The sequence below is a fragment of the Mus caroli genome, unplaced genomic scaffold (genome assembly GCF_978045245.1).
Source record: "Mus caroli unplaced genomic scaffold, Mus_caroli_1 scaffold_12, whole genome shotgun sequence".
Lineage (NCBI taxonomy): Eukaryota > Metazoa > Chordata > Mammalia > Rodentia > Muridae > Mus > Mus caroli.
Genome location: NW_028227267.1, coordinates 83,105,603 through 83,131,594, shown reverse-complemented (window position 1 = coordinate 83,131,594; position 25,992 = coordinate 83,105,603). Strand labels below are relative to the sequence as shown.

The 25,992-nt window shown below is 38.9% G+C and overlaps 1 protein-coding gene across 1 annotated transcript in view; it reads left to right on the top strand.

The window, feature by feature from the left end:
* Diaph3 (diaphanous related formin 3) overlaps positions 1–25,992 on the top strand; it is a 475,768-nt gene that overhangs the window by 304,174 nt on the left and 145,602 nt on the right. The window contains exon 25 of the mRNA XM_029469353.2: positions 4,072–4,207. Coding sequence (XP_029325213.1) covers positions 4,072–4,207 — 136 coding nt within the window. The remainder of the gene's footprint in view (positions 1–4,071; positions 4,208–25,992) is intronic.

Here is a 25,992-nt window from a genome sequence, read left to right as displayed (position 1 = left end):
CTAAATGCTCATTTATGTGCTACCTCTTGTGTTTCTCCATCTGAAATTCTCCTAACAGTTATAATGTCAGAATAAAATAAGTTTTAAGTGAGGTAGACTTTTAAATGAAAATCAATAGTGCATATTCCCTAAAACAAAATGGTCTTGAGACTACTGTAGATTATATTTCTAAAGGTAAATATTATTTTTATAGGTCTTGGAAAGTAACTTTGAATTTTTATTTCCTAAAGGGTGTTGTGGTTTTATCTGGTAATAGAACTTCTAATAAATGTTCACATTAAGAGGTATCCAGTCATTAAAGTGTAATTTACACTATAAAATTTTAGAAGTTAATGCAATCCATAAATAAGCTGACATACTTTAATTGATGCTGTACTTAATTTCTACTTATTTTCTTCAAGGAAGAAATTCAGCTTTATTCCTGAATGTTTGTAAATCCTTTTATCCATAATCTTCCCTTTTTAACCCATCTCAAAATGTATGCATTCATATACGTGTCTAAGCATGTATCTACCTATGCACTTTCAACTTGTGGGTGGGGAAGCTTCACTTCATTCTTGTTTGTCTTGGAACTGCCTATTGTACCTGCCTAGCTCATGTTGATTTCCCTGTCTGCCATTGGCTTGTACTTGACTGTTATCGTCTACAACCCTAGAAGAGTAGAGACACACTCACTAACAAATGCTACTTACTGCCCCCCATGCACTTAAGGCTTTCATTACAGTACTTGATCATATTCTTCCAGAATAGGCATGCAGCACACAGTGTGAATTGTCAGGATGGTCTATGAAAGCATCTAGAGTGACAGAAACCACTTTATAGTTTAGCAAGTATTTGGTGTTAATATCAGTTATAAACTGAGTCTTTACCTTACGGCTGTTGGCAGAAGACCTGTAACAGAAGCAAGGAATAGTTTATTACTCAGAAAAACAGTTCCTGGGGCTCAATACTCCCAGGGCATTGCGATGAGGTCCAGGCACCAGCTACATAGATAGCAGCTCATACTACAAAAGAGAATTTGGAACATCGGCTGGCATCCTGTCCCCCTTTTATAATTCTGAACAACAAAGAAGTTGATTTGGTTTAACAGGATATACTGCCTCTGTCTTCCAAAACAACTCATATAAGCACTTGGGAGTTAACAGTTGGAAAGGAGGTGCTTGGTTAATGCTGCTATTGTCTCAGTGTTCTGACTCATAGTTTAATACCTAAGTACTTCGGAAATGATCCTGTCTTGGCTTGGAAAATTCTAAATCATCAGGCTTCACCTGTCCATTTAGAAATATAATTGTAACTTCAAAGAGGGGATAAAAAATAGCACTTATAGAGTCAACATAGGTAACACTGGCCTGGGAATACAATATAGGGTCTGTTCACTATGTTTCAGTATGTATTAAACTGATATAAAGACCACATGAGGGAGTGACAGCACACAGGGAAGTCTCTGTTATAGGTCCCATGTTCTCTATGATATTCTTAACCTTTTGGTTAGTTGAAGCTGGTGCTCTGTTTGTATGTTCTTAAAGATTTACCTAAGAATCACAAGGATGTTAGGTCAGAAAGATGGGCAAGCAATGGCTATTAAGTGGGCTAAAATTAGCCCGCCCATGATAAATTGATAAATTAAGCTCTGGACTTGAAACATTCTCCTCATTAATTGAAATTCTAATCAGCTGATCAGCCTTGCAGAGAAGGTTCCAGATAAGGTCTGGTTCTTTCAAGAACTTACATTTACATTAACACACCTTAGCTCTCTAATCTCATTACCACTATCTCTCCCCTTTTCCATCTCTAAAACTGAGTACCTTGGTGAGCACTTTGCTCTGCTTGTAATGTCTTCTCACAAAGCCTCCATTATGCCTTAGTCAGTATTCTATTGCTGTGAAGAGATACTGTGAAGGTCACAAGTCTTAGAAAAGAAAGTATTTAGCTGGAGTTCTGCTTTCATTTTTAGAGGATCAATTCATTATTACCATGGCAGGCAGGAATTCAGCATCATGGTACTGGAGCATTAACTGGGACCAGCCAGCATCCTGACCCTAGAAACCTGCCTAGCTCATGATGATTTCCCTATCTTCCATTGGCTTATACTTGACTGTTATCATCTGCAACCCTAGAAGCATAGAGACACACTCACTAACAAATGCTACTTACTGCCCCCCCCCCCACACACACACACACTTCAGGCTTTCATTATAGTACTTGATCATATTCTTCCAGAATAGGCATGCAGCACACAGTGTGAATTGTCAGGATGGTCTATGAAAGCAGAGAGAAAGATACTGGGCTTAACATGGGTTAACACTGACACACTTCCTCTAACTAGGTCACACCTACTCCAAGGCCACACCTCTTAATCCTTCAATCTTTTCAAGCAGTTCTGTTCTCTGATGACTAAGCATTCAAGTATACAAACCTTTGGGAGCCATTCTTTTTCAGACCACCACTCATAGCCAGCTTCTTGATTTCTACATTTCAGTTTTAATTAAACCAGAGGTAGGCTTTATCTAGTAGAAAGTTACTTTATAACTCCTGTGATGTTTGTTTGTTTGTTTGTTTGTTTGTTTGTTTGTTTTTCATGATTTGGGTCTGTTTTGTCATTGCTTGTTTTATTTTCTTTTTGCAGTTATAGAACATCATTTTTCCTTTCCTCCTGCCAAGCTCTCCCTATACCCCTTCCTCTTGTTCTCTTTCAAATTCATTTCCTTTCCTTTTCATTAATTGTTGTCACATACATAGGACATTTCTTGTACTATCTTTAGGTTTTAAAAAGATGTTCTAGTGTAGAAAAATAGCTCAATCCCCTAAATGCTTACCTCCTTAGACTGAAACTTGTGTTCATGTCTAAGCACTGAGATTAAAGCTGTGCATGTGGAGTGGAGAGCTCCTTTAATGCCAGTGCTCAGAAGACAGAGACAGGCAGATCCCTAGAGCCTCCTGGTTTGCACTAGAACTCACTTGGGAGGCAGTAGAACCATAATGATGGGATCCAGTTCCAGTGGGAGGCCATTGAGGAAAGCACCTGCCACCAGAACCTGAGCTCCACATTCATGGATGTGCACATGAATTGCCACATGTGTACAGGCAAATGCCAGACAGGTACAAAACGGAGTGGTTATGCCTCTCAATCAGTCCCTGTCTGTGATATGACCTGTGAGTACTTACCCTTAACCCCAAACACTGCAACAAAGGAACAGAGAACCAGTGGGCTGGGATGCCGTTCCGTTGGTAGAGCTCTTGCCTGCTTACAGCAGCCCTAGATTCAATCTCTAGGACTGCATTTATAAGAAGAATATTAGGCTACTTTCTTGTAGTTTAATTGTATGCTTTTAAAATATTATTGTTAATTAACACGTAACCTGTTTGTTTTCATTGGCACTTAAATGAACTCCAGTCTGTTTGATGTAGTCTGATGCCATGCTGTTTGTTGGCACTTAGAAAATTCCACCCTTACCTGCTGATTCTCACTAATGCCACACGAGAGGCATTGCTTGATTGGTATAAAACTTAGAAATAAGAAATTAATTAACTAATCACATATCCATTGAGATCTTCTTTTCATTAGCATGTTATTGGTTTGGATCAACAGTTGCAGGGTTTGACATTGAGACCTCAAATATTTATATAGTTGCCTTTATGGCATTCTTTTCTATACAACAACAAAAAAAAATGCTTCCTGAACATTAGATGGAGATTTCTTCCCTGTTTAACATTTCTTCAGCTACTTCCCTTAAAGTTGAATAGCTTACAAAAGAGCATATATGGAAAGCTCTTAGGGAGATTTTCTTTATATGTTAGCAAGCAGATTTGATTTGTATATTAAATGCCTTTTAATTTTAGTTCCTGTGTATCTTTTCCCTTTTAGATAATTCCACTTACATGCCGTGCTTTGAGTCTAGCAGAGTATTTTTAGATGCATGTGTAACAAGGTTTCATGTGTACATATTACATGACTGCTGCTCATGTAAGAACTGTTATCTGAAAGCGTTGCACGTTGTGTGTGATTTTAGATAATTTTCTTGTGGAATCACTGGTTAAAATTAATAATTTATCAAATTTTACTTGTATTAGCTAGCATTAAAGGAAAACATCAAAAAACGGGAAGCGGCGGAAAAGGAGAAACGTGCCAGGATAGCGAAAGAGCGAGCAGAGAAAGAGCGACTTGAACGCCAGCAAGAGAAAAAGCGCTTACTAGAAATGAAAACTGGTGAGTGCGGTCACCTTACCTGTTCATGCAGTGTACAAGTAAGGTTCATGTGATTCTTCACTTGTTTCTGTGATTAACTGTAGAGCATATCTTTCCTCACTGGCTGAAGTGTATTCTCTTCCTTTATCGTTTTCAGGATAACAAGTCTGTACACACAGTGCTTTTCTACATTAATACATTTACATCCATAAGAAACTCCACAGGAAATTCTGCAGGACATAGACTGATTGCTTCCACTGAATACAGCATAGGAGAGAGGAAAAGTGAGGAAAAGAGGAAATTGCTTAAAAGAGACGTAAATTACGCTGGGATGCGTGAGCTTCAGGCTGAGTTCAGTCTCCATAACTTGAAGGGGAGGCAGAGAAGAAAGAAGGGACTGGTAGTTGGTAGAGGAGACAAGGAGAGTCAGAGACTGGAGAGACAGCTACCAATTGTAATCACTATGAATAACTGTAAAAAAAAAAAAAAAAAGTAATGTTTGAATCCATCATTTCTTCTAGACACAGTTTTGTTGCCAGCATGCTTCAGTATTCTTCCAGCACTACTCCTGAAACTTTCCAGACAAAAAGACACAATGTTAGGGGTTTACATAAAAATAGCCTGTGTTGACTGGGGCATAGGAGCTCTGTGAATGAAGCAGGATGACCTAGGAATAGTTTCTAAAGCTGCTTGACAGCACGGTGGGGGGAGGGGGGGCTGTCTGTCTTCTCTTCCTATACTACAGTATGTTTTCTAACTGCAATGGACACTTTTGACAAATATGATTACAACCTTACAGAAACACCTATTACATATTTTATAAAGTTAAATGCATCATATTCTGATTTGTTTTTTATGTATCTCATTTTACTTTATTATTTCTTAGATGACTATTCGTTTTTTTAGTAAGAGACAGAAAAGTTTGTGGATCCAGATGGCAGGGGAGTGGGCGAGGGCCTGGGAGGAATATGAGGATAGGAAACCATAATCAGAATATATTATATATATAAAATATCTGTTCCCAATAAAAGAAAACATGATACCACTAACTATGGAAGCAACATATTAGGTAGTAGTTTTATTTTCTATCTTAACAATTTGGCTCTTTTATTTCTGGGGCAGTAAGGATTGAAGGTGTTAATTAAATATCCATCAGCTTCACTGGTAAATTCTGGTAGTTCACAATTCAGGACAAGAACAGCACCTGTGCTCTCCCAGCAGGGAAAGGCGGTGGAGCGGCCCGGCCCTGCCCTGCCCTCTTTCCTTACACCTGATAGGCATATGTCATGCTTAGATGACAAATAGGTATAGTAGTGCACCATACCTGTCTCTTCTAGGAATCTAAGTCCAATTACAGGTTTATATTTGAAATTCATAACATGTTCAAGGAATATCTCAAAGTATTATCAAAACTGAATATCAGAAAGTATACTGCTGACTGTTAAAATATGCTTCTGGAATAATCTTACATTAAAATCTTAGCCTAATCTATCTACCTCCATCCTCCCTCTCCCTCTCTCCCTCTCTCCCTCTGTCTCCCCCCGCCCCCCCTGTGTGTGTATAAGACATATGCTCTGTTGTCCTACAATGTTTTTCCTTAATTTCTTTGTATCACCTCTCAAAACCCAAAAAGCAAGAATGCTCCATTGCCTCTCAGTTTATCATGGAGCTCATTTTATTTAGCCATAGTCTACAAATGATGACAAATGTGTCTAAATAAGCAAAATATCTTCAGCCCATAGAATTTCTCAAATGCTGTTCATTTATTAAGGTCATATGTAGTACACCTGTTGACATTTTCCAAAGAAGTATTTTGTTCTTCTAAGCATATCCTGGGTAATAAAAATTTATAAAAATTTCACTAATCCGGACATAGTCTCACACTGTCCTGTCTGGATACCCCACCACCAACAACCCTTTAATTCTCATTCTCTCTCCCTACCCCCACTCGTATATTCTCCCTTTTTATCATACACTTCGTTTACACACACACACACACACTGTGGCTTCCAGCTTAGACCTCTTATGGGATTTCTGAGTGTAGAACAAGTGGTTCTTTGTGCCTATGTCTGTTCATGTGCCTTTGGGGGGCTCTTTTCCTTCTATTTATTTGTTTTATCCTATGTATTTATGAAGTATTAGCTTTTGCTTTATATTGTTATATTTTATTATTTTCCTTTAGATGATCATTTATTTCCTAATGAGAGGCAGAAGGAATGGAACCAGAGAGGAGGGGAAGGGGGAAGGAATTTGGAGAAGTAAAGGGAGGGGAAACTATAACCAGAATATATTGCTTTATATAAATATTTAAATGTAATAATAAATGCCACTAGCTATACAGTCAGAATAGAAAGCTATGATGTAAGAATGCTACTTTTGAAGTGTTTTCTATCTTTTGAAGACATTTGGGAAATTGAAAATTTGAGAAATAAATTCTAGACATTTGTTTTGATTTAAAGAATATAGGGATATACACAATTTAAATGGCATATAGAAAACTTTCTCACTAAAATGAACAAAGCTATCTTTTAAAATCAACAATAAATCACAGTTATTCTGAAGTTTTCTTCCTTTAAAGGCAACTCAGTTGTTAATTCAGCCATTAGACTTTAAAAATAACAGCCATAATGAAACAAATCATATGGTAATGAAAAAGTCGTCCTTTCTGGTTTTCTAATGATAAAAATACACTGTTACCTTTCTAAGGTATCTGAGTGCGCTTGTCCTGAAATCCTTAGTCTACGGCATTTGAAGCCTCTCTGCAGTGGTAATAGAATTGACTAACATAGTATATCTTACCTGCATTTGATTGTATCCTGACAGAGAATATCATGGGATACATACATTGTACTTTACGGTGACAAATCTGAGCTCTGCTGTTGTATTAAGAGAGCATGTTGTGATTTTCTCCTATTATTTTCCTAGTATTGATTAGGATGGAATATATAGGTCACTTTGCATTGATTGATGCATCAGTAAGCAAGAAGCTTTTTTCCTGTGTGCTGAGATGATACCTGAGAATGAGCAGTGTCACTTTTGCACAGAAATGCAACCTTTGAATGTGTCTATCCTACAACCAAGTACATAAGTTCCAATAGCAGCATATATGAAGTAAAGCAAGAGACGGAAGTGACTGACCCGGAGGTGGTATTGACAGAGTTTGATTTTATATAGCAAAGGAAGTGTTACTTGTATGTCAAATTTCTAATTGAAAATGTTGGTTAATAAAATGGCCTAAGGAATGGCCACTATTTCTGACTGTGTTTGCTTTAGAATAAACAGGCTTGTATTTTGTCAATTCTTGGTATTGCTACATACTTTATACCTTTAACCATCTTTTCCTGAGGACCTGCTCAAAGTTTATATAATTTTTTTTGCCAGTATTACTTTTCTATAGAACATATTAGTTCAGAAAGCATCATAGTCATCATTAGCTTGGTCTTGCTGGTAAAATAATAGTGTGAACTACTGGGTTAATATTAGTATTTGTTACTTCTTTGGACAGGAAGTTTTCATTTCATCTAATTTTTTGTGTGTAAGACACAGCAACCTCTGAAGATGACTGAGCAAGAGAGGGGCCCTCCTGTAGCTGCCATAACTTCTCAGAGGCCTTCTTCCCGCGGATTTCCCTGAGTTTAGTATAGCCATGCAAACAAGAACTGAGATTTTATTTTTACAGATATAAAAATTGTCTAATCAGTACCTAAGATGATAGAGTAATGAAATTCTGCACTTTATTATTGGCCATACATGATGTCTGCCCTTGAAGAGAGAATATGATCAGATCTACATGGGTTCATTATCTCTGTTCTTTCAAAATGGGGCTTTGTTTACAGGATGAAAGTAAAATTGTGAGCTAGATCTCTTCCAAAAGGAAGTCGAAAAACAAGACTGTAGGGCCTCTATCATTCTAGTGTTAAAAGTCTTGTTCACTTGTTTCTTTCTGCAAAAAGAATAAGGAGCTGGAATTCTGAGATACTCACATAAGCAGGTTTGGTGGTTTCTGCCAGTGGTTTTTTAGATTTTTTTTTTGTTATTTTTTTATAACAAATAAGGAAATTAATTTTAAAATGTCTTTATTTTATCACTATATGCATGTATAATTAGTAAAGATGGTGTTTAATTTTGAATTATTTTAATATAGAAAATACTAAAATGTAAAATATCTATATAAAATATTGAGCATAGATGACAGTATGTATTTAAATACATAGCTATCCTTATTCAATCCTTTTGAGAAAGACATAAATGAGAATAATGGATTTATGTAATCAGGTACAACTTTTCCACCACCATTTCTATTCCTTAACGATAGAAGCAAACAGGGCATTTGATAATAGAATTCAAATGTTATGTTTTAAGATTTCCTGTCTATGTAAGATGATTCACATAATTTTTCAATAGCACGTCAGAATGGTCTTGAAATGGACTCAGTGTTGCATAATTATGTTTTGTGGAGGAAGTAAATAAGAGCTTATTTAATGGAGCAATAAAGAGTATAATAGCAGCCCCTATATTTTTGTCTTTACGTTACAATTTGTCTATTATTTATTAGGCTTAAATGTCTCATTTGGTGCCGCTTCAGTCTATTAAATAACGGATAATTAGTTTTTAGGAAGTTGTTGTTTACCCACATGGCCAGAACTGTTCCTTTGTTTTCCATTGCACAGTTTTGATCAGCTAAACAATTAGGCCTCCATTTTAGAGGGAATGTGTATTGCATAAACACCACTGAGGAATGTCTCTGCAGTCTCAACAGATAGGCAGTTTCTGTCTGGATTTTCTTTTAAAACGTTTGAACAGTTTCCCCTCTTCTGTCGATGCCATAAAGCTTAGATTATTTTCTATAATTGTGCAGATTCTAGGATTTTTCAGTACTGCTTTCAGTTTTCTAGAGTTACCAGTAAGTGATGAATACAAGTAAGCCCATGGCTTTAGTCATTTCTCTGTATAGGATGGTACAACACATTGAGGGATGCTGGCTTGGGTGCATTTCTCTTTTCTTTCATCCATCTTTGATAAAACATTAGTGAAAACTACTTTTGCTAACACTAATTTATCATTTTTAATCTTCCAGGCTCTGCACATGTTCATTATCATGTGTAATATTTAAAAAAATCTTGAGACTTCCATCACAATATTCAATTTACTTGCACAGAGTCTTGCAGGCAGTGTAGCTCAGGCTTACATCTTCTGACCACCTTGTTTGTTTGTTTGTTTGTTTGCTTGTTTTTTGCTTTTCGAGACAGGGTTTCTCTGTGTAGCCCTGGCTGTCCCGGAACTCACTCTGTAGACCAGGCTCGCCTCGAGCTCAGAAATCCACCTGCCTCTACCTCTCAAGTGCTGGGATCAAAGACGTGCACCACCGTTGCCCGGCCAAATGTCACCTTTTTAATCATCATATTATTCCTTAACAAGTGATGAGATAACCATGGTGTGGGAAAAAAAGGAAATCGTGTTAGTAACTGGTGACAGTAAATGTCTTAGGGTTTCTATTGCTGTGAAGAGACACCATGGCTACCCATGGCAACACTTATAAAAGACAACATTTAATTGATGCTAGCTTACTTATGCAGGCAGACATGTTAGCTGACAGTTCTGCATCCAGAAGAGACTGAGACACACTGGCCAGGCTTGAACATAGACCTCAAAGTTTGTCCCCAGTGCCACACTTCCCCATACTATGACACGCCACGCCTACTCCAACAATGCCATGCTTTCTAATATTGCTACTCCCTATGAGCCAATCATTCAAATGCACACGTCAAACCACCACAAATAGACTACCTATATATGAAGGTTGAGGATTGTCACTGTGACCTCAGCAGAGAGGGACAACTATCTCTCTTTCTACCAAGGTCAGCAGTTTTAAGCCAGGTAATCTCTTCCGTTGTATTAGCAAATTTTCACTATTTAACTTAGGCCTCCTTCTCTACTATCCTAAAGGTCTACTTTGGTCTTCAGAATTGAAGGTTCATATTCGTGTTAAGAATTGAGAGGATCATATCAGCACAGTGAGACTCACTTCTTAAGGGAATCTATTGTGTTCTAAATAGCCCGGGCCTGGCAAGTCCAGTGCTCAGTAATCCTGTGGAAGATGGAAATGGCCCCCATACTGTTGTTAATCTCAGAAGTCAAGGTACACAATTTATACAATGGTAGGCTTAATAAGGGGCACAAGTGCAGCATGCTCTCAAGGAGAACAAGTGCCCTGAAACACCTTTTCTACGTCCAGCATTCCAGCTAGTGATGCTGTCACCCGAACTCTGTCCTGTGAGCCCTCATAGTGTTAGAAAGCTTTCCCAGGTGCCTTTGAGTTACACATATCTCATTTGTGTCCAGAAATTTCTTTTATTCAAATGATATAGTTTCAATTATAGAGCTTCATTGAGTGCAGTTTTTCTTTCTTTTTTTCTTTATTTACATCCTGATCTTAGCTTTCTCTCCCTCCTCTCATTCCAGCCACCCCCCCCCCACACCTCCCTTCTCCTTTCTTCTCAGAAAAAGGTAGGCTTCCCTTGGATACCAACCTGCCTGGTGGATCAAGTTGCAGTAGGACAAGCTTTGGAGAGATGGTTTAACTCTTAAAGGCTAAGCTCACAACCAAAACTATAAGTGCATTTTTTTGTGCACACTAATACAGATTGGTTCTGTGTAGCTGTGTAACTCACATACCATCCTCTACCCTTTGAACATACATGTTCGCGAGGGCAGCGGAAGCGCTCTACGACAGGAGAGGAGGCAGGGCAGGTAGCCATCATCAGCACAGCCTCAAGTGAAACTGATTTCCTTTTCTTCTGCAGTCTGCATTCTTCCCATTTCCTGTCTCCTCTTCCAGCTCCCCCTGGCAGCAGCCTTCCCCTTCGCCTTCTCCTCCTCTCCTGCTGGGGCACCCTGTTACTCATCTCTGTGAGACACATGGATGCTAACAGACTTTTCACTGGTTTCACAGGAGATGTTGCAGTGTTCTTTCTATGGGTATTACTCAGTGCTAGCTGTGTGCTTAGGAGAAAGACTCCAATTCTTAAAAAAGTTACTTTTGGAATACGATTTAAGAATTTCCCCCAACTCCCTGCAAAAAACACCTGAAGGTGAAGGCACACACCTTTACTCCAGTCACTCAGGAGACAGAGGCAGGTGGATCTCTGAGTTTAAGGTCACCCTGGTCTCAAAGAGCTAGTTCCAAGACAGCCAGGGGTACACAGAAAAAAACCTATCTAGAAAATTCAAAACAACCACAACAAAAAGATTAAATTTCAATTATCATAAGATTAATTTTGACTAAACAAATTTAAATTCTTATGGTATGGCATGAATTACATACAAAAATGTTCTCATTGCAATCTTAGGATCATTATCTAGAACTTTTCTATTTGCAAGCTCAACATTTATCTTGTTTATACTGTGCTATAAGCAAAAGCAAGCAACCAACCAAACAAAAACAAACCAACCGTGCCAGTGAATTTCTTTCCACCTAACCCCGTACGGAGACCTCATAATTTTTGGTACCATCATATATATCCACTATATCATAAATGGACACAGGTATCATTGTTGTTTACCATAGAGTGTGTCTTAGCTCTGTTTCCCTAGGTCAGTGGTTCTAAGCCTTGTGGGTACATTGTCGACGTGACAGGTCCCTGTCGAGTCTCAACTTGGAACTGGAGAAGAGTTGTGTGCTTTATATTTTCAGACAAGCAAACAGGACTTACCCTACTTAGTACTCTGGTGTGTAGGGGTGAATGTGAAGCTATGTCTCTACTTTTCATTTGCTTCAAGAGTCAGAGGCCTTGGCACTTGTTATTTTAGATGCATTTCAACAGGGAACCTGGATGGCACCACCATACATGGCTAATCTGCTGGTTCTGTAAAATGAAGAAATGGCTTTCTGCTTGGAAGAGTGAAGCTTACCCTATACCTAAAGCCACATGCCTAACTGGTGTCAGCCAAAAAGCTGTAGAAACAAATCACACACTGTTGCATGCGAAAAGGATGTTGCCTTCAGTGAACGGAAATTAAGGAATATTTCCACTACAACCTTCTTGAGGTTTGTAAGTGTGCAAAATTCTTTGAAAGGGGACAGCTAATGCTAATATAGTATTAATGTACAAATTCTCTGGCTGTCAAACCTGATGTGGACTGATACCAGATTCCACAAAATAAGAATATTCATGCTGCAGAGATTCATTTGGTTTAGAGGAACACTGTCCCTGATAACACTGGGTATGCTATGCTTTACAGCATGGCTAGATACCTTACTTCCTTTCTTACATTTCCTTGTGTTATAAAAAATCACGTATTCTGAGACAGATTTGACAGCAGAAGCATGGAACATGAGGCTAGCTTCCTCAACATTCTGTGTGTGTGTGTGTGTGTGTGTGTGTGTGTGTGTGTGTGTGTATGTATGTGTGTCCCTCCTTCCCTCTTTTTTTTTTTTTTCAATTTTAAAGGTTTGCTTCATGTATGTGAGTGTTTTGTCTTCGTGTATGTAAGTGCAGCCTACACAAACCTGATGCCTGCAGAGGCAGAAGATGTCTGAAAAGGATGCTTGGGCCCATAAAGCTAGACTTATAGACTGTTGTGAACAACCATGTGTGTGCTGGGAGCCAAACCCAGGTTCTCTAAAGAGCAACAAACGGTTTTTATTTTTCCTTTTATTGAAAATGAATTTCCCCACACAATATATCCTAATATATCCTGATTACAGTTTCCCCTCTCCTTCTCTCAGTTCCTCCCCAGCCCCACTCTGAGTCCTGATTCACACCCTTTCTGACTCTCATTAGAGAACAAACAGGCTTCTGAATAAAATATAATATGATAAAACAAAAACACATTGGAGTCGGATAAGACAAACAGGAAAAGAGCCTAAGGGAAGGCACAAAATCCATAGATCCACTTGTTTACACACTCAAGAATACCAAAAAAAACTCTAAAACTCAACTATAATATATAAGCAGAGGACCAGGGGCAGCCCCGTGCAGCCCCGTGCAGCCCTGTGCTTGCTGCTGCAGTCTCTGGGAGAACATAGGTGCTTTGCACAGTGGTGAGGTAGAGCGCTTTCTTCGTCTTCTTTCTTTGTCTGCTCCATGTGCTCATGTTCTTCATTCTCTTACTGTCTCCTCTTCCCAGTTCCCTCAGCCCTGAGGAAGAGATTTGATGGAGATAATCTGTTTAAGGTTGAGTTTTCTGAGGACTTTCACTCTGTGTAATGTCTGGCTGACTGATGCTGAGCCATCTCTCCAGCACCTCTGGCCTCCTTTTTATTTGGTTTTATTCTTCATTTTGCCATAGAGTCTCAGTAAGTTGCCTCATATGGCCTTAAACTCTCTCTATAACCCAGACAATATTTGAGTATAAGGTCTTTCTGCCTCACTTTCCCAAGTAGCTGGCATTATAGGCTGTATTATCTATCTTCTAATTCTTAGCTGACTGGTTACTACGGAATATGATTCACTTCAATTCATGTTTTCTATTTCATGTGTTTTCTGAGCAAAACTTGTACTTGGTAATAATTTATTTCTAATTAACCATTAAGTTCATGCAGTATAACATGTATAGAATATTATCTTGTTTTTATTTTACTCGCTTGAATCCATATTGGTCAAGAGCATGACACTATTATTTATTCTTTATTTCCTAACACCTGTTAATCTCATGTACCTGTATACTCCACAATTGTCAAATAATTATAAATACTTAGATGATTTAAAGACAAATGTTTTATTTTGTGGAAAGTACTTAAACCATTTACTTTGCTTCTATGTCTATGGATATGAGTAGTTATAACATAAATAATAGTTTCCATAACATTAAAATAGTGATATCCAACCCTTTAAAATTCATGATATAAATCGATAATCTATAGACTGTAGCCTTTGGTTTTTAGGATACAGTGTAAAAACAATAGCTTTTCTTGTTTCCATCTATCACAACTCGTCCATTTGCAAAATGGTAAACATGTTTGAAAAAGAACACATTACCGACTGAGTAAAAGTATTGTCAAAAATAATTATAATTGTTAGGAAAACTTAATATTTAACCATATTTTTCAGTAAACAAAATGATCTTGTCCAGTGTGTTGTGACAGAAGAAGCTGTATGCTCGAATCTCTGAGGGTTTCAGAAGCGCCAGGACTGACTGGTTCCTAGTGAAACCAGGCTGTGCTTGCCAGCTGCAGTCCTTCTGTGGTGCTGTTTGTACATCTTTAGAGATGAAGATACTGATATGTCAAAAGACCAGAGATAAAACGAAGCTTTTTATTTTCCTGATATGCGCTCTCTCTCTCTCTCTCTCTCTCTCTCTCTCTCTCTCTCTCTCTCTCTCTCTCTCTCTCTATTCTGGGTCATTCTGACATTTTGTCTTTAAAGCTGAAGGACTTCCATTCACTACGTTAGGAATTGCTCATAGAGGTCTAAAGCCATCATCTCAAGAGGAGGAAGCACTGAGCTCAGTAGTATTTGGCGTTTGATGCCAAACGAATATACCCCAGGGCGAGCATGGAGAATCAAGCAGGGAAATTGAATATTTATCTGTTGCTTGTAATGGTATGAATGGGCATTAGTGTTTAGATGAAATTAGACATTATTGTGTAATAGGATTTTAAAATATTCCTGGATAGCTTCCTTTCTCAGATATCCAGTCTTATTTGGGAAAATTAGAAGCAACATAATACTAACAGAGTGAATATTGAGGGCAGCCTTAACACAGGCTAGAATGCCCCTAGGCAGCGAGGATATGACAGAGTAGTAGTGTACTAACAATGGATGACTAACTGCTGTTGGAGATTATTGCCCAAGCAGAGTGAATTGTCACAATAAGCTTCCAATAATAATTATCATTAATGGGTAGAAGTGACAGTAATCTTAGTCCAATATAGTTCTCTGCATGCTTATTTTTAAACTATTAGTGCTATTCAGGAAGGAACTCTTGCAAAGCAGAAACATTTTGGTGGAATTAGTGCTGAATCAGAAGTTCTGCCCGACAGAACCGTGCAAGTGCACCCGCCGAAGGATATGGTAGCTGCTTGAGGAAGCAGCATGCATTCGGTCCAGCGACTTCCAGCTCCTTGCTGACTGGCAGTTAATTTGAAGATGCTAAGCAAGTGACAATTCCTCCTTTTACCTTAACTGCAAAGCCAGTCACCAGAAGAGTACTTGGGGAACAAAAGGTTTATTTTCACTCAAGAACTAGGAGCATGGGCAAGAACTAAGAAATGACAGTTTTCTGCCACTTTCTATTTCTGAGAAATCGTGGGTAACTCTACTATGCTGCAAGGTAGTGATGATCTCTGGCTTCTCAATGCTAATTACACTGTTTTCTGTCATGTGCATGGAACTAAAGGCTGTTTTGTAACCTTTGGCCTCAATTATTTATTTTAATGTTTTCTAAGGACCAACACTGTTAATGCTCTTTCAGTTAAGGAACCGTGTCTTTTGGTAGCAGTCACTCATTCTTTTTGAATGCATTGGTTGTTTTCATTAGATAAATGTTAACTCTTTTAAATGTTTTAAGAAGACCCCACAGTCTGTTTTGCTGTGACTGCCAATAGGATTCTTTGTAATTGAAAATGTTATTTATAATCATTGAATTTTTCTTTTTTTTTATTCTTAAAATGTACCCTAGTTCTGCCCCGCTTTCACCTGTACAATGATAGTCCACAGGATGCTAACAGAACTTGATCTGAGGGGACATGGCATTTGCAGTGTTCCATCAAGTGTGCACCCCCACCATCGCAGGACACGTGCCTTGACCGTCATATCTGCCAAGAGCATTGTTTCCTTGCATGACACTGAAGGCATTGTGGGGATGTACCAACTGCTAAGAAGAATCTAAAAGATTGTTGTTCAAAGCCTTGTTCAGCATTGCTGATTCATTTGTGGCTGAGCATGGCAGGAAATGCTGGTTTTGAGTCTTTCTGTTATGGCAAACTCTTTTTATGTGAGTGTTATCCTACCCTAAGCCTAACAGAAACAGATACTGACTCAGCTTTATCATTCCTCATCTTCTAAAGGATAGGAAGAGAAGGCCATGCAATCTCTTAGCAGTGTTTCCATCCCTAGCATTAAAGGGATGGCTTCGAGAGAGACATCCATTCCATTTGATCATTACAAGCTTGCTAATGTAGGTTTCTGTGTGTGTGCATGTGTGTGTGTGTAATCCTGTATCCTTTTACCTTACTACGGTGAGGAATCTAGAACAAAATAAGTTTTGATAAACTTACCAGGGCCTTTGTAAAGTATAAATTTATCTTACTTCACTAATTTAAAGAGGACATAGGCAGTTCTCTTTAAAATCATACAAAATCATCCTATGTATAGAAAAGGTGTACGCATTCCATAGTTTCTTGATGGATCTCATGAAGACAAAGTTTTTATCCACCATTAGCAGTGCCCTTTTAATGTCTGCTGCTTTTAATATGGCATGTTTTCATAGCAAATGTTCAGGGAACATTTTTAAAATATGGATAATTTTAAGTTTAAGGGACAAGAGTCCCTCAGTGGCAATTGTCCTACTTATGCTTTCCTACTGAAAAGTAACTTTGTCCAGTCGTAGGACAAGATGTAACATGCGTCATGTTTGTTTTATATGTTTGTATATTGGAACCAATTGATATTTTATAGGCAATACAGCTATCTCAGCTGTGCAAAGATATAATTTTTTTAATAAAATCTGGCTCCACTTCTAAACCACTGTGTACTCCCACTTGTCTATATGTGTCTATATGTCTCTTTGTGTGTGTGTGTCCATCAGTGTTCTTAGTAATCCCAGCATGCAGTTCAGTTATTCACATTTGATTGTGTTTGAAGTTTGCTTCCATTCCTTGCTTGCCTCCCTTCCTTTAGAGAGTTCCCAGGTTTGCAAGCCATCTTGTGTCCTCTTCCTGGTTCCGTTCTGTCTGGGTCTGACACAGTGCCCCCTTGACATATTTTCTCTTAACTGGTCTTGGTAAAAGATGATCAATGTTTTCCCTTTGAATGACAACCAAAGAGATCTGCTTCTTTTCTCTTAAATCGGACAGTTGATGATGAGCTGAAATGATGTTTGGGTAGAGCTGTGCAAAAGATGAGGCATACTGGCCCCATCCTATGGGCACCAGCCCAGGGCAGGCAGGACACTGTCTTACTTTGCTGTGAAATAGATGGCTCTGCGCAGATGGACAGAAGGAATAGAGGTTGTAGACTAGAAGGAGGAAGAGCAATGAAGTTCTTGCGTTAGTGGACTGGTTAAATGCAGAAAACATGAACTAAGGAAGAAAGGAACTAGTATACCTGAACTAAGAAAACAGGATGGATTCAAAAGAAAGTTCAGAGAGAAAATAAATAGAACCTTGGAATGAGTTAAGTGTAGAGAGACAGAATAAGTTCTTGACAGTGTGGATGGAGTTTGTGTTTAGAACACATTGATTTTGTTTTGAACTGTTTTTAATTCTGGGAGCTGAATTTACCTAGCTGGACCTCGTAGCAAATATAAAACACAATTGCTCAATATTGTTACTTCTTTCATTAAAAGATGCAAAGAATAACTCCCTTGTTCAGATCTCCCAGGCTATGTTTTTGTAAGTAGAAGCAAACATCAACTGAAAGCAAATACGGATAATAGCCCATGAGGTAGCTTGGAGGTGCTCCATTCCAGAAAACCTGTGTGAGACTCAGAGTCCACATACGTGAAAAGGAGAGACTTTATCTTATTCCCACTTCAGATGACAAACCAATCCCATCTTTTCTCCTTCTGGTGAATTCACCCCACATACTCAGTTCCAAATCTCAGAATACCTTTGTTGAAGCTTGCTTCATGTTTGCTGTCCTGGCATACATAATAGTGTTATAGTTAGTAATTAGTCATTTCTTGAAATATTTTTAAGCACTAATTATACCTTATCTGGCATTTTGAAAGACTTTCCTAAGGCTCCCTTGTTATTTATCCTTACAATTAACTTTCTGACCTAAAAAATTAGAATACTGAGCATCAGAATACCTCCTTCATTAATGGAATTATTAGTGTATTGGTGGAAAATCCTTCCTAGTCAAACTTTACTTGAGCAAATGTTTATTTAGTACATATTATGCCATGCTGCTATCCAGTGCCCTGGGGAAACAGATGAAAACAAAGTAAGCATACTCCCTGCCTGTGTGGCCTTGTATTTGCCCTGGAGACAGACAAGATGTAAGTTAAACATACACTGTTAGAAGTCTATACATTCTAAGTAGAACAAAATTAAGTAGGAATAGAGACATGATGTGCAAAAAGACCAACCAAGTAATTAAGGTTGTTTTTTGTTTGTTTTCCATTTACTAAGATTTTAAGCATTGTGGACAAGGTTGCTCTTCTTTTTGAACGCATGTTTGATCATGTAATGTCACTCACTGTCTTACCTGTGAGGTTAGGCAGCCATGTCTCAGCCCTTCTTTGCTGATATCTGACTGAGAGACAGCCAGTGGCCTTCCCTGAGCACAGTGTTCATCTATCAAATAAAATTCCATATGTCATGGGAAATTTCATCTGTATTCAGTAAATTCATTTTTACATAAAACCCTTCTAAGTTTTAACTCATTTGGCACTTAGTATGGATGTCTCTCCTGACGAATATGTTTTAATTCCTATTCATATTACAAATTTATAGTTCTTCATGCAATGTTCTTCACACACCCACCTGTGATTGGTTAAAACTATAAGAGATACTTAGAAAGAGACACCAATATTAGGAGTCTAGGAAAATATTTACGTATTCAGGAATATATGCATATAGACAAACCTTTTCATTAATGAACAATTACTCATATTGACTACCTGCTAAAGATTTATTCATTATATATGTATATGAATATACTGTAGCTATCTTCAGACACACCAGAAGAGGGCATCAGATTCCATTACAGAAGATTGTCAGCCACCATGTGGTTGCCAGCAATTGAACTCAGGACCTCTAAAAGAGCAAGCAGCCAGTGCTTTTAACCGCTGAGCCATCTCTCTAGCCCTGGACTCTTCTTATTTTACTGTTTCTTTTTTTTTAAAACTAATTATTTTATTTATTTACATTTCAAATGTTGTCCCCTTTCCCCTATGAAAACTGCCATCCCACCCCTCTCCCCTTTACATCTCAGTGTGCTCCCCCACCTTCCCACCCACTCCCGCCTCACCTCTCTAGCATCCTCCTTTGCTTGGGCAACATAATAGAAGATGCTTAGTATATGTGCAGACACAGATGAATAGGTCATACTCCAGAAGTTGTTGTCTGCAGAGGGACAACTGTTTTTTCCCTGTCAAATACTGAATACACACTTTAGTCTCTAAAGAACACTAATGTGGCTGACTGCTTGAACAGGTGAGGGAGCCATCTTGGACCCTGGGTCCCTTAGAGACCAATCTGCACAAGTGAGATTGCGGACTGCAGAAGTGACACAACATCTGGGACAGAACCCCTTTTGGGCTCCAGACATTCAGGCACCTTCCCCACCAGAGGAGAGGTGCCCGTCCCGAAAGGGCTTTGACTGCCTAAACAGGTGAGGGAGCCATCTTGGGTCCCAGGTCCCTCAGAGACCAGTCTGTGCAGGTAAGCGTGCAGACCACAGAGGCTACAAACACATCTTCTGGGACAGGCCCTGTTTTGGGCCTTCATCTTCAGACAGGAGGCAGGTCTGAAGGCCAGACCTCTGTGCACCTTCCCTGCAAGAAGAGAGCTTGCCAGCAGAGAGTACGCTGACCAATGAGATTCAGGAGAGATCTGGACTCCCAGGACTGCTGACAGAGGTTAACCGAATCACAGGAGTAACAGGCTCCAAGCAGAGACAACTATAAAAACTAACTCCAGAGACTACCAGATGGTGAAAGGCAAATGTAAGAACCTTACCAACAGAAACCAAGATCACTCACCATAATCAGAACCCAGCATTCCTACTTTAGCCAGTCCTGGATACCCCAGTACACCCGAAAAGCAAGACTCGAATTTAAAAATCATATCTCATGACGCTGGTAGAGGACATCAAGAAGGGCATTAATAACTCCCTCAAAGAAATACAGGAGAACAGTGCTAAAGAGGTAGAAGCCCTTAAAGAGGAAACACAAAAATCCCTTAAAGAATTATAGGAAAACACAACCAAACAAGCGATGGAATTGAACAAAACCATCCAAGATCTAAAAATGGAAGTAGAAACAATGAAGAAAACCCAAAGGGAGAAAACTCTAAAGATAGAAACCCTAGGAAAGAAATCAGGAACCATAGATGTGAGCATCACCAACAGAATACAAGAGATGGAAGAGAGAATCTCAGGTGCAGAAGATTCCATAGGGAACATGGACACAACAATCAAAGAAAATGCAAAAAGATCCCCATCAAAATCCCAACCCAATTCATTATATGAAGCCACAATTACTCTGATACCTAAACCACACAGAGATCCAAGAAAGAAAGAGAATTTCAGACCAATTTCCCTTATAAATATCGATGCAAAAATACTCAATAAAACCCGCGCAAGCCGAATCCAAGAACACATCAAAACGATCATCCATCATGACCAAGTAGGCTTCATCCCAAGAATGCAGAGATGGTTTAATATACAGAAATCCATCAACATAATCCACTATATATTCGAACTCAAAGATAAAAACCACATGATCATCTCCTTAGATGCTGAGAAAGCATTTGACAAAATCCAACACCCATTCATGATAAAAGTCTTGGAAAGATCAGGAATTCAAGGCTCATACCTAACCATGATAAAAGCAATCTACAGCAAACCAGTAGCTAACATCAAAGTAAATGGAGAGAAACTCAAAGCAATCCCTCTAAAATCAGGGACAGACAAGGCTGCCAACTTTCTCCCTACCTAGTCAATATAGTACTTGAAGTCCTAGCCAGAGCAATTTGACAACAAAGGAGATCAAGAGGATACAAATTGGAAAAGATGAAGTCAATATATCAATGTCTGCAGATGATATGATAGTATATATAAGTGACCCTAAAAATTCCACCAGAGAACTCCTAAGATAAACAGCTTCAGTGTAGTAGCTGGATATAAAATTAACTCAAACAAATCAATGGCCTTTCTCTACACAAAGGATAAATGGGCTGAGAAAGAAATTAGGGAAACAACACCCTTCACAATAGTCACAAATAATATAAAATACCTTGGTGTGACTCTAAGGAAGTGAAAGATCTGTATGACAAGAACTTCAAGTCTCTGAAGAAAGAAATTGAAGATCTCAGAAGATGGGTAGATCTCCCATGCTCATAGATTAGCAGGATTAATATAGTAAAAATGGCTATCCTGCTGAAAGCAATCTACAGATTCATTACAATCCCCATCAAAATTCCAACTCAGTTCTTCACTGAGTTAGGGCAATTTGCAAATTCATCCACAATAATAAAAGTCCTAGGATAGCAAAAACTATTCTCAACAATAAAAGAATCCCTGATGGAATCACCATGCCTGACATTAAGCTGTACTACAGAGCAATTGTGATTTTTAAAAAAATGCATGCTACTAGTACAGTGACAGGTAGATCAATGGAATAGAATTGAAGACCCAGAAATGAACCCACACACGTATGGTCACTTGATCTTTGACAAGGGAGCTAAAACCATTCAGTGGAAAAAAAAGAGCATTTTCAACAAATAGTGCTGGTACAACTGGCAGTTATCATGTAGACGAATGTGAATTGATCCATTCTTATCTCCTTGTACAAAGCTCAAGTCTAAGTGGATCAAAGACCTCCACATAAAACCAGAGGCACAGAAATTAATAGAGGAGAAAGTGGGGAAAAGCCTTGAAGATATGGGCACAGGGGGAAAATTCCTAAACAGAACAGAAATGGCTTATGCTGTAAGATCAAGAATTGACAAATGGGACCTCATAAAATTGCAAAGCCTTCTGTAAGGCAAAAGACACTGTCAATAAGGCAAAAAGGCCACTAACATATTCAGAAAGGATTTTTACCAATCCTAAATCTGATAGGGAACTAGCTCAAAAGCTGGATTCCAGAAATTCAAATAACCCCATTAAAATTGGGGTGTAGAGCTAAACAATTCTCAACTGAGGAATACCGAATGGCTGAGAAGCAACTGAAAAAAATGTTCAGCAACCGTAATCATCAGGGAAATGCAAATCAAAACAACCCTGAGATTCCACTTCACACCAGTCAGAATAGCTAAAATCAAAAATTCAGGTGACAGCAGATGCTGGCGAGGATGTAGAGAAAGAGGAACACTCCTCCATTGCTGGTGGAATTGCAAGCTTGTACAATTGTGGTTACTCTGGAAGTCAGCCTGGATGTTCCTCAGAAAACTGGACATAGTACTACTGGACAATTCAGCAATACCTCTCCTGGGCATATACCCAGAAGATGTTGCAACTGGTAATAAGAACACATGCTCCACTGTGTTCATAGCAGCCTTATTTGTAATTGCCAGAAGTTGGAAAGAACCCAGATGTCCCTCAACAGAGGAATGGATACAGAGAATGTGGTACATTTACACAATGGAGTACTACTCAGCTATTAAAAACAATGAATTTATGAAATTCTTGGCCAAATGGATGTATCTGAAGGATATCATCCTTAGGTAACCTAATCACAAAAAAGTCATTAGATATTCACTCACTGATAAGTGGATATTAGCCCAGAAGCTTAGAATACCCAAGAACCAATTTGCAAAACACAAGAAAATCAAGAAGAGGGAAGACCAATGTGTGGATACTTCATTCCTCCTTAGAATATGTAACAAAATACCCATGAAAGGAGTTACAGAGACAAAGTTTGGAGCTAAGACAAAATGATAGACCATCCAGAGATTACCCCACCTGGGGATCCATCCCATAATCAGCCACCAAACCCAGACACTATTGCATATTTTGCTGAAGGGACCCTGATATAGCTGTCTCTTTTGAGGCTATGCTAGTGCCTGGCAAATTCAGAAGTGGATGCTTACAGTCATCTATTGGATGGAACACAGGGCCCCCAATGGAGAAGCTAGAGAAAGAACCCAAGGAGCTGAAGGGGTCTGCACCCCTATAGGTGGAACAACAATATGAACTAACCAGTACCCCCAGAGCTTGTGTCTCTAGCTGCGTATGTAGGAGAAGATGGCCCAGTTGGCCATCATTGAGAAGAGAGGCCCCTTGTATTGCAAACTTTATATTCCCCAGTACAAGGGAATGCCAGGGCCAAGAAGTGGGAGTGAGTGAGTAGGGAAGCAGGGCGGGGGGAGGCTATAGGGAACTTTCGGGATAGCATTTGAAATGTAAATAAAGAAAATATCTAATTTAAAAAAAAAAGAACACTAATGTGCGTTAACTAGCATCCTGATTTCCTTATAATTTATATTTAATGTGGGCCATGTTCAATGTAGTGTAAGTACTTAGGTTTATCATAAAAGGTAGAATGGCCTTCTGTGATAAACAAGGTTCTGAGATCAATTTAACCTGGATAAAATCTTTATCCATAACAACTGTCAGTAGAAATGACTAGCATTTCACTAATTAGCTCACCATTTACAACCCATAAGCTTTTCACAGATGGGAAATGTTTATAAACACCCACAGATGTGTGCACAGCTGACTCTCAGTTATCCGCAGGAACAGGGGACAGAGATAATTTAGATTCATTTATAACACACACCCATTTTAGTTTGTCACAATCTCCCTTTTTCATTGGACTTTTTATCAGAAATCAATCTAATTTCAACTTATTACTGATACACACTGTGATTAAGGGGCTGATATGTGCAATTGGCCTTCGGGAAAGGTAAAACTAGATCACAGGATCTTGATAATAAATACACAGGAGCACAGAAAGTTGTGTTTCTGTAGGTAGAGGATGAGGAGAAATTATATATACAGGCATATTGTTAGATACATCTTTAGAACAGCATCCACATTGCCTTATCTGGTGAGTGATGGAGTACAGGCTAGTATAGCCAATTCATTCCAGTTTAATCACAGAACATCCTGTATTCTAGCAAACCTTCTAGTCTGCAAAGTAGAATGCTTAAGGGTCCTAGTTCAAACACTAAAGTAGATTTCGTGATGATGGTAACAACTTAGCAGTCTTAAGGATAGGGGGCAAAGGGAGTGAAGAAATCAATCTAGTGGAAGCAAAGAGTAGTAGCAAAACAGGCAGAGCAAGAAAAGCCAGAAAGAGCTTGCAAATTAGTATCCATAGAAGTAGCAATAGAACCAAGGCAGTCTTATGTCATAAAGACCAAGAAGTAGACTAGACCATTGCAGAGAAGAAGTTAGCATTTTTATTGAAAGTGAATTCAGTAGAATGATGACCAAACCTGTCTATAAGATTGAATCAAGTTCTAAAGCCTGCTTTGGATGAGGTGAGCAGATGTGTAAAGTAACAATGACCTGAGGGATGGCAGTGGTGCATTCAAATGCTGTGTGTGTCGAAAGTGACTTTTTTTGTCGTGAGAAGAGGTAATATTGACAGTTACAAACCTGATCAGGAAGAAAGCAAGGGTGCCCCTGTCTTTCACCTGTTAGATTCTAGGCATATGATGTTTGAGAATATTAACAATAATTACTAGATGATGGCAGTAGGGATCGGCTCTGCATTTCCAATGAAAGCCCAGGTTAAGGAATGTTTGTTGATAAATTACAGGTGCCCATGACATCTAATGTGAGAATAATGTTCCAGGGAATAAAGATCAGAAGCCTTAGCCACTGACCAGTGGTAATGAAGAATGATGATGAATGTCTTACTGGCCTCAGGGCTTTGACCTAACTGTGACAGTTACCAGTGGATGGATCATAGGAAGACTTATCATGGAGAATGCTATGTCTACGAAGACTAGGAAGTGTATTCTGGCTAGTCAACAAGCAAGGTGGTGGTAGGCCTAGAATTTTATTATGGTGATCTAGCCCATCTGAGAATGGCAATCTTTTACTAATGAGCCTTCTTGCCCAGATGAGGGAGGTTTTTATGCATGGGTGATCACAGGCTGGAAGATGCCTCCTCACAGATGGGAGCTTATGACTAAAGGACACATATGTGATCCCAGTTGCCTCTTCAGTTATCAGCTCAAAAGCAATGGTCATTGGTTCCTCCGGGTATTCTTTTCACGGATTCTATGGGCAGGCTCTGGGGAGGCAGCTGCTGAATCACCCGGATAGTAATAATAAAAGAAACCATATAAGGTCTGATGGTTCTGGAAGATAAGGGGCTCTTGTGGCTCATTAGCAATTTGGGCTCAGAAACCCCTGCTGATGAGTGAGGCTGCTGTTTCCAAACACTGCTGCTCAGGAGAAATGGCTCTGTCTTTTCTGTGAAGAGCTTGACTCTGAGTCACCTGCATCTGTTTTTATTGTGACAGGTTCCTGCCGTAGGCAGTTGACTCCCCATGAGTTTAAGTTGTCCTTTTCTCTTATTTGGTTTAGGTTCCAACTATGGAAATTCTGTGGCTTTTCGTTTCATCAAATTTCCCATAGCACTTTGAAGTGTAAATCAGCAAAGCTAAGGCTCTGAACACTTCTCAATTACTACCTAACACCTCTGAGCTAAGAAACTAGAGTGGAGGGCGTGAGCTGTAGAATCAGGCACTGTTCACATCCTGTCTGCTGCTCTTTGTACACATGGCCTCCTGATTTCCAGCTTCCCAGACTTTACAAATGGCTGTAGTGACGTGTGCAGAAGGTAGAACTAGAATCTAGGTATAAAGATCTAGGTAAAGGCCTCTGCGCAGTGCTAGCAAAGATGATGTTTGATCACAGCAGTGGTGGTTAGGCCATGACTAGATTTGAGTCCATATGTATCCCTTATTTTCAACAGAAAGCTTTTCTCAGAATCACCTAATACCAGCTTTTATTTGG